General features: G+C 42.6%; 1 protein-coding gene across 3 annotated transcripts in view; it reads left to right on the forward strand.

Annotated features, from left to right (window-relative positions):
* The window catches only part of LOC147881103 (ubiquitin C-terminal hydrolase 12-like), a 33,650-nt gene extending 20,841 nt beyond the window's left edge, over positions 1 to 12,809 (forward strand). The window contains exons 19-34 of one of the 3 annotated variants that reach the window (XR_015543991.1): positions 1,218 to 1,326; positions 1,484 to 1,552; positions 1,703 to 1,813; positions 3,449 to 3,504; positions 3,722 to 3,899; positions 4,022 to 4,123; positions 4,294 to 4,365; positions 4,496 to 4,561; positions 4,667 to 4,732; positions 9,489 to 9,575; positions 9,731 to 9,844; positions 9,945 to 10,019; positions 10,175 to 10,261; positions 10,495 to 10,680; positions 12,339 to 12,386; positions 12,731 to 12,809. Coding sequence is in view for 1 of the 3 variants with exons in the window: in XM_087402174.1 (XP_087258300.1) it covers positions 1,218 to 1,326; positions 1,484 to 1,552; positions 1,703 to 1,813; positions 3,449 to 3,504; positions 3,722 to 3,899; positions 4,022 to 4,123; positions 4,294 to 4,365; positions 4,496 to 4,561; positions 4,667 to 4,732; positions 9,489 to 9,575; positions 9,731 to 9,844; positions 9,945 to 10,019; positions 10,175 to 10,261; positions 10,495 to 10,536 (1,234 nt within the window). In the remaining 2 variants the exon portion in view is untranslated. Of the gene's footprint in view, positions 1 to 1,217; positions 1,327 to 1,483; positions 1,553 to 1,702; positions 1,814 to 3,448; positions 3,505 to 3,721; positions 3,900 to 4,021; positions 4,124 to 4,293; positions 4,366 to 4,495; positions 4,562 to 4,666; positions 4,733 to 9,488; positions 9,576 to 9,730; positions 9,845 to 9,944; positions 10,020 to 10,174; positions 10,262 to 10,494; positions 11,111 to 12,338; positions 12,387 to 12,726 lie in introns of those variants that run through there. The other 2 variants (XR_015543992.1, XM_087402174.1) reach the window with 2 other exon arrangements.
* Positions 12,810 to 13,709: the final 900 nt, after the last annotated feature.

Below are 13,709 nucleotides of genomic sequence, written 5' to 3' on the forward strand. Positions count from 1 at the left end.
TGTCGATAGGCACACCTTGCTCTGATACCATATAAAGAAAGTACTTGGAGACAAATAAAACAACACTGAAGACTAATGATAGCTGAAGAAGAAATATATATCACCAAAGGAACTCAATACAAGATAAGAGATATCTGAGAAAGAAACTGTGGAGGGAGCAAACAGCAGTCCTCCAGAACAGCCAACTGAAGTGGGCTTTGCACTAGGTCCACTAGCTGGAACTGAACCAGATCTGGGTCAGCAACCTATTGCCAGAAGAGCAAAGGTTTGCTGCAGATCGGAAATAATACAGCAGCAGTAGAGAAATAAGTCGATGCTGATCTGCTGGAGCAGCAGCAGGAGAGGATGATGAAGCGGAGACAGAGGAGGCAGAGATGCTGGAGCTGAAGCAGAGGAGGCAGAGATGCTGGAGCGGAAGCAGGAGTGGAGGCAGAGGATGCTGGAGAGGATGCAGGAGTGGAGGGAGAGGAGGCTGGAGAGGATGCAGGAGTGAAGGCAGAGGAGGCAGAGGCGGCAGAAATGCTGGAGCGCAGGTGTGCAGCAGCCTGTTCCAAAAAAGGTGAGTGAGTAGCCAGGGGGCTACTGCCTTTTATAGGCCTGACCCATCTGGTCGGCCAGATCTGGTTGGCCAGTTATGGCCTTTCTGGCCATTTGTTTGGCCCTGACCTCTGTGTTTGGAGATTGGCCAGTTTTGGCCTTTCTGGCCATTTGTTTGGCCATGGCCTCTGCGTTTGGAGATTGCCTGTCTTAACAATAGTGGCCTGCAATAAACTGGGTATTCCTTCCTTGAAGCTAACCCCTGCATTGGGCCGGGGTTCAGCCCAACCCGGTGTGGTGATGGAGCTGCCTGCGAGCTAGAATAACCAGACCTGAGTGGTGCGACTGGAGCTGCGACCTCCCTTTGAGCTGAATCCTGATGCTAGCTGCGACGTGGGCTGCTAACTGGAACTGGCTGGAGCTGAGCTGGAGCTGAACCTGCAAGCTGGGTCTATGAGCTAGGAGCTGGAGCTGTTGTGTGACCTAAGGCGGAAGCTGCTATGAGTGTGTGTGAGTGAGAGAGAGAGAGAGAGAGAGAGAGAGAGAGAGAGAGAGAGAGATTTTACTTCTTGGAATTAAAATGTATTGATTTGTTGCGAGAGAGAGAGAGAGAGAGAGAGAGAGAGAGAGAGAGATATTTTACTTCTTGGAATTAAAATGTATTGATTTGTTGCATACAGTTATGTTGGAAGAACTTTTGCGAAAGCGAATGGTAGGCCTCTTGATATATTGGATAAATTAAATGAGATGGCTGGATTTGCACCCCATGAGGAGATCCAGCTTTATGAGGTATGCTTGTTATTATTTAGGTGGCAGAGAATATTGAGACATCTACTTTGAGAAAAGCATTCCCACCAGGTTTAATAATATTTCTCTGCTATCCACATTCTTTGCGAAACTCATTTGTATAAGGTCTTATAAATTTTTGTTCTTTCAATGCATGCAGGAAATTAAATTTGAACCGAATGTGATGTGTGAGCCTGTTGAAAAGCGAGCAACCTTTAGGGCAAGTCAGGTGGATTTGTTTTTTAAATATGGTTTTCTTTTGCTCTTGCCAATTGTCTGATAAGCTAATAATGGATACATGCATGACAAGGCAGTGTTTTTCTTGAATTCCTGTCTCGTCTTCTGTTTTCTCTAGTAATGTTGATTCTTGACTACCCAGCTCGAGGATGGGGATATTATCTGCTATCAAAAAGCATTGACCAGGGAAAAGGAACAGCAGTTCCGCTACCCTGATGTTCCCTCTTTCTTGGAATATGTGCACAACCGTCAGGTAATTTCACACTTGTCTGTAAACATATTCTAGTTAGGTTCAGATCAGTCTCAGCCTGCGGGGATATTTGTTGGTGATGAGAGTGTTGCCTGAGTTGTTTCTTTATCTGAAAGTTGTCTGAGTGTTCTTTAGCTTATGTTGGGTTAACATGTTTTTCCAGGTTGTCACAATAGTCTCTGTTGTCAGTAGGCATATATATCCCACACGCATGTAAATTCACTGATGTGTGGACCCATGCATTGAATCCATGCATTCACATAAAAGCTGTTTGCTCAGCTGTGAAGACTGGGTCACACTCTCCTCTCTCCTTGCCTTAAATTTAGCTGGCATCTGGCAAGAAGACCCCCTTTGTGCTCGACGGAGGATCATAAGCAAACATAAAGACAAAGGCATTCTTTGCAGGCCCTTTGCTCATTTATGGACACTTCTTTTTTAGGAGACATGTTTCCTAGTGACGTGACAATAGTATTTCTATATGACTACTTGTTTTTGTGACACTAGGAAAGTGGAAGGGCAGCAAAGGATGCTCTTGTTATTTCATAACATTGAGTACAAGTTTTCCTGTTCCACCTTGAAATGTTGGAGGGTGTCAATCGTTGAAGGATGAGGAGCCTTGGAGTTTTAATTCTAGAGCTGAGCAATTGAGGATACACGTCTCTTTCAATTTAAGTTTAAGATGGAGGTATGGCTAGGCATCATAGGCTTTCATGAGAGGATTAATAAACAACTTACTCAATTTGAGTACAAGGTGGAGTTATGGCTAGGCATCTTGGGTTTCCACGATAGAAATAATGGCTACCTTTTGACTGGAGTTGCAGTAATCAATTGATAGGATTGGACTGGTCACTTATAACTGTCTTGTCTACATTCAAGGGACTAGAAAGGTTACAAAGGTTGAAGACATGATGTAAATGCTCTGTGGTTCAAGGTGAATTGGCACGATAGGATGGGTCACAAGTCGCCGCGCGTGTTTTTTTCATGCCAAGGTAGGGACGGATGTGCAAGGAGTCCTTTTGTAAAAATTTTAAAATTTAAAAAGATAACTGGTTGGCTACCTCCAGTCCAAGCCTATGCTTGACGTAGATGGCTCATACTGTCCAGGAAATAGAAGTAGGTCTTTTCCCAATTCTCATGTTGGGTTCAGTTGTGTAAGGCATGGTGAATATAGAGATATTGTACATGATAGTTTGTGCAAGGAAGACAGTGACTAGTTATTACCTTTTGAGTGGGAAATAGCTCGGATGGCTTAAAACTGAAAAGTCTTAAAGACGTGTTGACTGGTAATAGTTGGTGGAAAGAACCCAACTTATACTTCTCTTGTCAAAAAGCTTGAAGAAGTATGACTATGCACTGGAGAAATATGGGAAACTAGATTGCTGCTATTTACAAGAGTGCATTTGTGTCTGGAGAGGCTTACCTGGCTTCTTAGTTTCTCGATTTTGTCCATTAGTACTTGACCTTTAGCTTAGTTCCATGTAGGACTGTATTGTTATATAGGTGCGTACATTTACACTGTACTTTTATGTCCAATCAGGGTTGAGTTCGGATGCAGTTTTTTTTTAAAAACAGGTAGTATATTAAGCCACATGTTTTGGTTGAATATTCATAAACTCTGTATTTTTTTAATAAATTAAGGTAGTACACTTTCGGCGACTCGACAAGCCCAAAGAAGATGATTTCTGCTTGGAACTGTAAGTCTTGCTTCATTTTGAATTTACCTTCCATTTAAATTGTTTTGTTTCCCTTTTTTGTGGTAGTACAAATAAATTAAGCATGTGACAAAATGCCAGAGGAGATGTCCGATGATTGTGACTTGTATTTGTGATCCATACTTTCAATCATTTAAAAAATTGTGTTGTTGATTTCTTGCCATAAATTCATCCTCGTCTTGACTCACTTTTATGCCAGGTCGAAGCAACATTTTTATGATGATGTCACTGAGAGAGTAGCTCAGCAGGTAGGCTTAGATGATCCATCTAAGATAAGGTTGACGTCACATAACTGCTATGCTCAGCAGCCCAAGCCGCAACCTATCAAATATCGTGGTGCAGAGCGTCTCAGTGATATGCTTGTCCATTACAACCAGGTGCCGGATTTAGTAATGAATTATTTTGTATTTTCAGTAGGGGAGTCCTGGAGAGTTTAAGCTGATGATTGATTGACAATATTCCTTGCAAATAACTCATGCCAATGTGTGCATTTTCTCAGATGTCAGATATCCTTTATTATGAAGTATTGGATCTCCCCTTACCAGAATTACAAGGTTTGAAGACCTTAAAAGTGGCCTTCCACAATTCTAAAACAGAGGAGGTATGTGAATGTGTCTGTTTAGTATTTGTGGTACTCAAGAAGGTTTCCATGTTCAGAACATTACAAACGGGTAGCCTATCATAGTGTTGGCTAATCCTATTGCTATGAACGTGGTCAAGTTTCTAATCCCTACTGGTGCAGCTGATTGTTCTGTATTAATGAACTTCCAGGTTTCAGTGCACAACATTAGACTACCAAAGCAAAGCACTGTTGGAGATGTGATAATTGAGTTGAAGAAAAAGGTAAATCATAGCTTTGGCTCTTTATTTTTCTTTCAAACTTACTGGAGTTATTCCTTCTTGCGGTTAAGCAATGCCAAGCATTGATTCCCTTGACATAGATGTTGATGTATTTTGGGTGTATGTGAAACAGGTGGAGCTGTCCAGTCCAAAAGCAGAACTTCGGATTTTGGAAGTCTTCTACCACAAAATATACAAGGTTAGCCAGCATATTTTTGAGAAAGTGTTTGTGTTGGTGGATGCTTTAACTGTTACTCTTGTGCAGTTTCTCATGAGACTGAGCCTTATCTCCACTGTTCTGCAGATTTTTCCATTGAATGAAAAGATCGAAAATATAAATGATCAGTACTGGACTCTTCGAGCCGAAGAGGCAAACAGCTTACCCTACCTTTTTTGCCTGCATGTGTTTTTTTTGTGAGTCTTTTCAATATCAATCAAGCTGAGTTTGATTACATGTTCTTTGGGACACCACCACCTGTCTATGCTGATGCCAGTGTCTGTGGCATTCAACGTTGTGCACAGACACGTATAGCCATGTGCATTGTGCATAAAAGGAAAAAAGGGGTTTTCTTTTTGAAGTCAAGAAACTGTAATAGCATGTAGGTGAGATGGCTAGCCATGCCTCTTTAATCTCTCCTCCTGTGGTAAGATAATCTCATTTTACATTTGCAGAAGTTGCTGATGGTTTAACAGTAGGGGTGTCATCATTTTTCTTATTATATTTGCATAAATGTGTATGGAACTTTTGTTTTAGAGATTTCTGTAATCAGGGCCCGACAGCTCATTAGATATGGGCCCCTGCTGCTTTTGCTAGCTCCCCCTCTCTCTCTCTCATCACCATCCTTCCTCCTGCTATGCTTGCTTTGAGCAAGGGATGTGCCCAGCCCGCCCTATCTCCTTTTGTCTTTATTTCTGATGTGTACGTGAACCCTTCCCTCAGGGTATTTCTTCCCACCTCCCCTTTGGTGGCTCTCATCTCTGCCAAGGTCTTGTTTCCAGACCACAAGGCCAGTCATTGCTGCCCATTTGGGTTGGCCTGCTGCGATGTCAAGCCCCTTCCGAGGTTGTCGCTGGTGTTAAGGCTGCCACCTGACTTTCGGTGCAGCCCTAGAGCTTTGCTTGGCAGCATGGGCTCCCCTTCCCTCTTCGGATGCTTTTCAGTCCTCTCTCTCTCTCTCTCTCTCTCTGTCTGCTCCGGTCCCATTTCTCTTCTCAATCTCTCTTTCTCTCGTTCCTTTTGCCAGCTCTTGCCCTTGCTCCTTTCTGGCCTTTTCACTTTCCTTCTTGCTTTCCCTCTCTTCCCTTTCCTACACCCTCCTTTGCCTTTATCTTTCTTGAGTAGCTAGCACACAACCTAGAGGTTGTTGTGGCTCACCTAGGGTGTTTCTCGTGGCTCAGTAGGTGACCCCCCCAGGGTTTGGCCAAAGGAGGTCATATGGAAGCATCCTCGAATCATGCCTCACTTTCCTTTGGGGACAAGAAGCAAGTTGAGCAACTAGGGCAGGACCTCAATGACAAATCTGTCTTTGGGTGCCTTTGTATCTTACTCCCGCTCAATGATAGGTGTGAGATTGGGTACACATGAGCCTTTCATTAGATGAAGATCAGTCCATGAGGTAACAATCTATGGATGTGGAGTCCTCGTGTTCCAAATGATTGGCCATTGAGACCTCCTAGACACTGCTAAAGAGATGCCTGGTGTACTTAGGGCCATTTTTTGTTTTCTTTCCTCCATCAAATCCCTAGATACCTGTGACCTTGATCTTTGATTGGTGCTAGATTTGGTGCTATCTTGGAGTCCCCTAAGGTCGCAGCCTCAGACATAGGCAGGCCCTGCGTGGTGTGGGACATGTAGTCTTACTTGGGAGTTCACTGTTAAAGATGCCTGTCTTGCCACCTGTATTTACTGCCATGTGCATTCTGGCAATGTTTGATGTCACCTATTTAAGCCCTGAAATAATTCCTTTCTAGTTTTTATACATTATAGCAATTTCGGGGGTCTACCAATGAATATCCATTGCCTTCGGAGGTGCACAAATCGGAAAGCCTCTGCCTCTGCAGTTTCCTCGTGCGGATTTACTTCTGCTAGTAGGTGGAAGGTTGCACTCTTTCACACTTTGGCTTAAGGCTGGATAGAGCCAGTGATTAGCAATGTGACAATTAATCTTGCTTCTGAGTCCTTTTTATTTGTTCTAGGTCTTGCCTAGTAGCAGCCTGAGAACTCCTTGATGGACATGTAGTATCGTGAAGTGTAGCCTTCTCCTTTAGTGCTAGCCTTCGTCATGGCTGAGTTTGCCCTTCACCTCCGGAGTGCCGACAGAAACTCAGTACGAAGACTTTGTATAAATGGATGCTCAAGTATGTGTGGGTGTGTGGATTTGTATGTGTGAGAGCATACTTTTATACTATGGTCTACACCCACTGTTGGGCGCTGATGACGTTAGTGGGGATGTCATAGTACCCTGCTATGCGTGATGGAGTTTATGGTTTTCAATTTTATGAGTGACTCTCGTGAGATTGTGTCATGTGCATGGTGTACCTAGGGTTGGATATCAGGTGAACATGGGTTACAGGATAGCATAGGGTTGGATGGCTATTTTTAGCCGAGATCGCTATATATAGAGATTGATTCATATATAATGCTCGCTTTATATGGAGGGAGCTATTCATAGCATTGTGCTATCTATAGCGGGCTTCCTTCTATATAGAGGGAGGGCTAGTGCTATTGTGTAGATCAGTTGAGCGCTCCTCAACTGATGGATGGGGCTTGGACCCAGGCCGGGACTTTGGCCATCTACATGGCGGATCATAGGTGGTGTATCGAAGGTCCTCTGGACGGGCTCAGGTGGTATGGGACGCCTGGGTTAGATAAGGGCCTATGGAAGAGTCAAGCTGTAGCCCACGTGCTCGGGGGTGGTCGGGAGGATCGAGGCACCTGTGCTATGATTCTGGTTGGATTGCGGACGAGATTCTAGGTCAATGATAGGGTCGGATCCTGCGGGGTCGTGTCATCTGGTATAAGAGCCGTCCTATCACAATTGAATTCAACACGAGGTATGCAAAAAGGATGTCTTCCAGGTACGCTTTTTGAGATTGCTCTTGCAAAACTGAATTTCCGCTCACGTTGGCTGATGATGTGCGCTCATGATTGGGAGGGTTGTGGAAGAAATAGAAGTCCATAGGCTGTGTGCTCTCTCGGTTGCTACGTGTTTGGAAATCGTGATTCCCTGAGAAGGGTAGGCGATGAGAAGACTTGATGCTTTCAGCAATAGATATGAGGATGGATCGTTCTGACCTATAACTTCCCACGCTTGGGGGGTTGATGTGATTGGCTGGTTGGGGACGTGTGACAGTAGGCTGGTTAGGGAAAGAATTCGCTCTAGGTTCTCAAGGATGAGATTCCTACCCTAGAGACCTAGATTTTCTCCAGTTGAGAAGTAGAAGGAAAGAGAGAGCGTTCATAAGCCTAGAAAGCGGCTTGTCTAGGAGATTCGGGCATCAGAGACAAGGGCGATATGATTGGGGGCAGGCGCTTGGCTTTGGGAAGGAGCGTATGGCCTGATTTTAGCGCGTTTTGGCTATTTTTGGATGGCTGGAGAAAAGCGGGACAGGATCTATTAAAAGCGAGACTGTGTTTTGGTTAAAAAGCAGGTTGCTTTTTTGTTTTTCTCTAGCAAGGAAAGCACTTGCTCTAAATCTAGCGCGTTTTGGCTATTTTTGGCTGGTTGGAGAAAAGCGGGACCAGATCTATTAAAAGCGAGACTGTTTTTTGGTTAAAAAAAAGCAGGTTGCTTTTTTGTTTTTCTCTAGCAAGGAAAGCACTTGCTCTAAATCAAGCACCCACCCTAAATTCACCTAGCTTTTGATGGCCCTTTCTGGCTATTTATATACTCGGGATTTCTCTCTCTTTCTCACTTCATTGGCCATCTACATGGCGGATCATAGGTGGTGTATCGAAGGTCCTCTGGACGGGCTCAGGTGGTATGGGATGCTTGGGTTAGATACGGGCCTATGGATGAGTCGAGCTGTAGCCCACGTGCTCGGGGGTGGTCGGGAGGATTGAGGCACCTGCGCTATGATTCTGGTTGGATTGAGGACAAGATTCTAGGTTAGTGATAGGGTCGGATCCTACGGGGTCGTGTCAGATTGAAACTGCACTATGTTGTGTTTTTAGAGGATGAGTTTGGGAATGTTCCTGGATTCATCTAGGTATATGTAGTATCCTGAAGGTACATTGCTGTGATCCTTGACTTCTAAGGTGCTGAGCAAATTCTCAATCAGAAATCGAAAACCGTCTCTCTTCAGTTTTTGTTATAAGGTTATCCAGCTTCCTTTGGGAAGGATTGTGACTTCCGCCCACAGCTACCCACAGTACGCGACATTAGCAGTGGAGTTCAGATATTTTATTTTGATTCAGCTGCCATTTTCAAGAAGCAGGAATACACTTTTAGTTTTGTTTGAGATACTTGATCATGTTGACAGTGGAAACATCTCAGCTTATGCCAAAAAGATCGCCTGGGGATATATGGACAGTGGCGGGTCTGCACAGGCCTGCCAGAAACACGCAGTCGAATGGAAAGAGAGCAATAAGGACATGTCCTTGTGATGCTGTGGAAAGGAAGGCTGGCAGCAGCAGAGAAATCTTAGGCTGGTGGCAGAGCATAGCTCTCTGCATCATGTGATCTGGGTACGAATCCTGGATTGGATAGTGAAATAGGGATATCTGTTGCATGGAGTGTTTGATTGATCGCCTCTGCTGAGCGCTTAGTTTTCCCGGGCCTTGGAGCCTCACAATTCGGACAGCTTGTGGTGAAATCCAGCAGTGTGTGGGTGGACCCTTTTACTTGCAACACACTAAAGGCAAACCTATGCCGAGCATATGTATCTTTGGGCAGAAAGGCCCTTCTTTGTATTTAAGTAGTAGGTGGTTTGAGTGTTTGATCAGTTGTTATTTCAAGTATCAGAAAGGACCTTCTTTCTTTGTATTTAGGTACTTGGTGAAATGATCTTGTTTTGACCCGACTATGGTGTTATGAGTATCAGCAAGACCTTATTTTTTGTGTATTCAAGATATGCAGTTAAAATTTACTGTTGTGCTTCATGGGATTCTTATTTGCCATGCTCAGATCCCTGATGAAGATAAGGATCTGGGTACACATGACCGTCTAATACACGTTTATCACTTCACTCGAGATGCAACTCAAAATCAGATGGTGCGTGCTTTAGAGAGGCCATATAAAGTTTTTGCAATTTTATGTAATACTATGAAAATTCATTCTCTTTCATAGTTTATAAAAATTCATTCTATTAGTTAGATTAGATCTAGGCCAATGTAAGGGCTGTCCCAGTGATATCTTTGGGGATTCAGGTACAAAACTTTGGAGAACCCTTCTTCTTAGTTGTCCGTGAGAATGAAACATTGGTTGATGTAAAACCACGAATCCAAAAGAAGCTGGAAATTCCAGATGAGGAGTTTTCCAAGGTGAACCTGAACCTTTGCATTTTTGTAGTTGTGGTGCTGTCAGCAGCGAAAACATTGCTTTTGGTAGTGCATTTTCTCATAATCTTCTTGCAATGTGCAGTGGAAATTTGCTTTTCTATCCTTGGGACGTCCAGAGTACTTCCAAGACTGTGACATTGTTGCGAATAGATTTCAGGTTTCACCTTTTTTTTCAAGAGGAATTATGGCATCCCCTCTCTCTCCTTGGCCGTGAACTTCCCAAAATTTTAATTCGTCCATCAATGTTGTGTGATATTTGTCAGAGTGTAATATACGTTAATATATTTTCCCCTTTTTTATTTAACTGTGTAGAAAAAGGAGACATATGGTGCTTGGGAACATTATCTTGGATTAGAGCATGCTGATTCTTCTCCAAAGAGGTCACACCAGGCAAATCAGGTAACATATGAATCATGCATAGGCAGGCTTGTGCGGGCAAGGAAGCAACTGAGTTTGCATGGTACTTGCATGATTGTGCACGACTGTGACCCCAGTTTCTGCATCTGACAGATAGATAAGACCATGAAAATCAAGGTTAAGGGTATGATCCAGATTCAACACATGCATGTGCAGTCTTGTAAAGTGTGTTGATCTAGAAGCCAAGTTGACTTGTTTTTTTGGAATGTTTGCAGAACCGGCATAGCTTTGAGAAGGCTGTAAAAATATACAACTAAACCATTTTCCATCATTGTACAATTACCAGTCACAATACCTGCCATTCCAATCACAGTGGAGTGATTGCATATGCTTCATGACTCCTTCGAAGGAAGTTTCCAGGATGTCAGAGCTGCTCACTTGCTAGTCCCAAGTATCTCTTGGTATGCCTTGGTGCACAGAGCTGGATTGTAAAAATATTAAAAATTTGAATTGCTGTAAATGTAAAGTTTGTGCACTAGAGAGCTCGACATTGGTTTTTGGCCCTTTGTAAGGACTGGGTTGTTATTATCTCGTGCACAGCAGGTCACGGCAAGTCCTTGACCCCTGTGGTTGAAGCTACAGCCTGCCCCAGTCTGTCTGATATTCATCTGCTCATGTTTCCTGAGTGGCTGTCGGCATATTCTGGGGTAAATTGCACATTTATTCCAGATGCCTTAGGCTTTTGCAGTATTGTTGATGGTATTTAGGAATCCTCCCTTGTTTTGTAGCTTTGGAGGTAGCCGGTATAGGCACAACTTGTAGATCACTCTTTTGTTGGAATTCCATTCTTTTCTTAGAGGGGGGAAATAAAGCAATCGACAATTTTGATAAGAGGCAGCTTTATGAGTCTCTTATTCTGAAGATCGCAATCTGGTTGTAATTTCTCCTTCGGTATACTGTGACTCTATGGATACAAAAAGACTTGAGGCCTTGCTTTTTGCTAAGCATTACTTGCGGGCTAAAACCCGTTACGAGACATAAATGATTATGTGACGGGTTATCTATAGGACTATTTGGAGATCTAGATTTTTGCACCCTCTTTTACTGTATTTGGGGAAATTACAAGAAAGTATAGTTACAAGAATTCAAGTGTAAACTACTTATCGAAACTCTGTCGGTTCAAAATTGTGCTTATTACACTTGATAAATATCAGGACTCTTTGATTACAAGAAGCCTTATTTCATGTTTACTGGTGTTATTCTGTACTTGCATTTTTCTTTTGGATTCTATTGGGCGACATTCCCCTGAGTTGCGCAACAACTACTCTTGCAGTATTGACACCTGCTGAAATATTCTCCATGCCTTGAATGATGAAATGCCACTTTTATCGTTGCCATGTCATTTTATGGTGGTGGTTTGTAGAATTTGGCTCATTTCTATTGCTTGACCAATATTGAATTTTATGAACTTGCAACCCTTAGCATTGTTCATTGGTGTTGATTGATTCCCTGGATCATCTTTTCTTATGAGCCACAGTAGCCTTTCAATATTGATGCAAGCAATTCTGTTTTTTGAACCATCTAACCTCCCAACATTCAGATGGAGATCTTGTCTGCTAGTGCGGATTGTAGATCTAACTTTTTGAGCAGTGTTAATAATTTTATCTGAAAGTTTAGCCACAAGTAGTAAGTCTACACACTATCGTCTTTGATTCGAGCTATTTTTGAAAGCCTTTTCAATTGTGTTGTGCCAGTGATTCGTTTATTGGTATTGAGTCTTTGATTTATGATCATCACCGTATGGATGAAGTTCGCGAACCTGCATCCAGGGGCCCTAAGAAGGTATTGAGTCTTTGATTTATGATCATCACCGTATGGATGAAGTTCGCGAACCTGCATCCAGGGGCCCTAAGAAAGGTCCTGGCCTAGTTGCAATTTTTATGGGTATTAGACTGAATTAGCTCAGCTCACTTTAAACAATCTGTTTCATTTGTGATCATTCTCATAAAACTGGAACTCGCATTTATGGAAAGTCTTGTTCTAGTTGTTCTTGTGATGCCACGGGTTGTACACTTTTACATTTAAAATCAGCTGATGCCTAGTTTGCATTGTATTGGAGGGGTGAACTAGCAAGATCCATCATCCCGGTGCACATGTTAAACAGTAGGTAAGCTTTTTGCTGCTTACTTTTGTCGGGGCATCTTTTGGGGAAGGGATTGATGCAAAATACAGTAATATTTTTAATGCATTATCGGTTGATCCACAGTTAAGTACAAAATGAAGGAAAAGCTTGTTACGAGTTCTTTATTTAAAATGGAGGAAGGCTTAATGATGTATCTTGTTGTGTGACAAATAGTTCCTTTGACTGCCCAAATTTACGGACCTGTTTGGACAGATGTTATTTCCTTTAGGCTTTGTGAACATTTTGTGCAGACTTGCACTGGCATTTTGAAGTCAATGTTGATACTAGGCTAGCTCTTGGAACATTAATTTTGTTTGTTTTGTAGCTAGGGTTGTGAGAGACCCCCATAAGGGCTCTATGCTAGGGAAGCTTCTTTGTATCTAAGGCAGAAGGGTATGACACAATGTGATCTTAGGGAGAACTATGGTAGCCATTTATTTACATCATTGAAGGTTTGTGAAGAGGCTTATAGGAATAAGCTTCAAGGTTATCAATTCAAAAAATATTTTTTGTATTTGCATCTTCTTTTGATTTTTAATATCTATGAGGATCATGCCCTTGAGTGCATGCTTGTGTGCCATTGAGAGAGAGAGAGAGAGAGAGAGAGAGAGAGAGCATATAGGTTAGTTGCAGTAGTTCGCCAAATTCTCTCTAGACTATTACAACCTTTTTTAAGTGGATGCAGCTTATCAATTGTTGGTTACTAGTCAATAAGGTATTGGTAGGTGGTGTTTGTGCTCTAACATGAGTGCACTTGTCGCTTGCCCTATAACCCATGTAGTGACGAGAGATGACAAACATTGGATCTCCTTGTAAAAGTTGGTTAGAAATGCATGATACTTAGTTGACGTGATGGTTTGATTGTGGTAATGATGTAAGGGAGTGTTGCTTATTATGGATCTTGAGTAGTTTCATTGGTTTGGGTGGATTTGAATCTAGAGAGTCCCTTTGATTGTATTTGATTTAGATTGCATTTGCCTAGGCTAACTAGTCTTGTTGTGGCTCTTGATATCCTTTTTTCACGCTTAGAAGTTCATAGGAAGAGGAGAGTGCATATTAAACATGTGAGATGTGGACACTAAGGTATCTTGGTCATACGATGTGGCCGTTTGGGTGAAATGAAGGGCATGCTCTTGGAATAGTTGGGGCTCCTCCCATGTGCTAGGTGGAGTCTATCCCTTGGTCACTTGTAGTTGCAATAGAGTATGCTTGTCATTACACGTTGACCACTCAAATGGCCTAAGTATAAATGGCTATGTCTAACTAGTTGATCGAATAAAGGAGATTTCATCTCCATGTCTTGGAAGT

The sequence above is a fragment of the Dipteris shenzhenensis genome, chromosome 31, assembly GCF_047967505.1.
Source record: "Dipteris shenzhenensis isolate YYH24624 ecotype China chromosome 31, Dip_SZ_1.0, whole genome shotgun sequence".
NCBI classification, from domain to species: Eukaryota; Viridiplantae; Streptophyta; class Polypodiopsida; order Gleicheniales; family Dipteridaceae; genus Dipteris; species Dipteris shenzhenensis.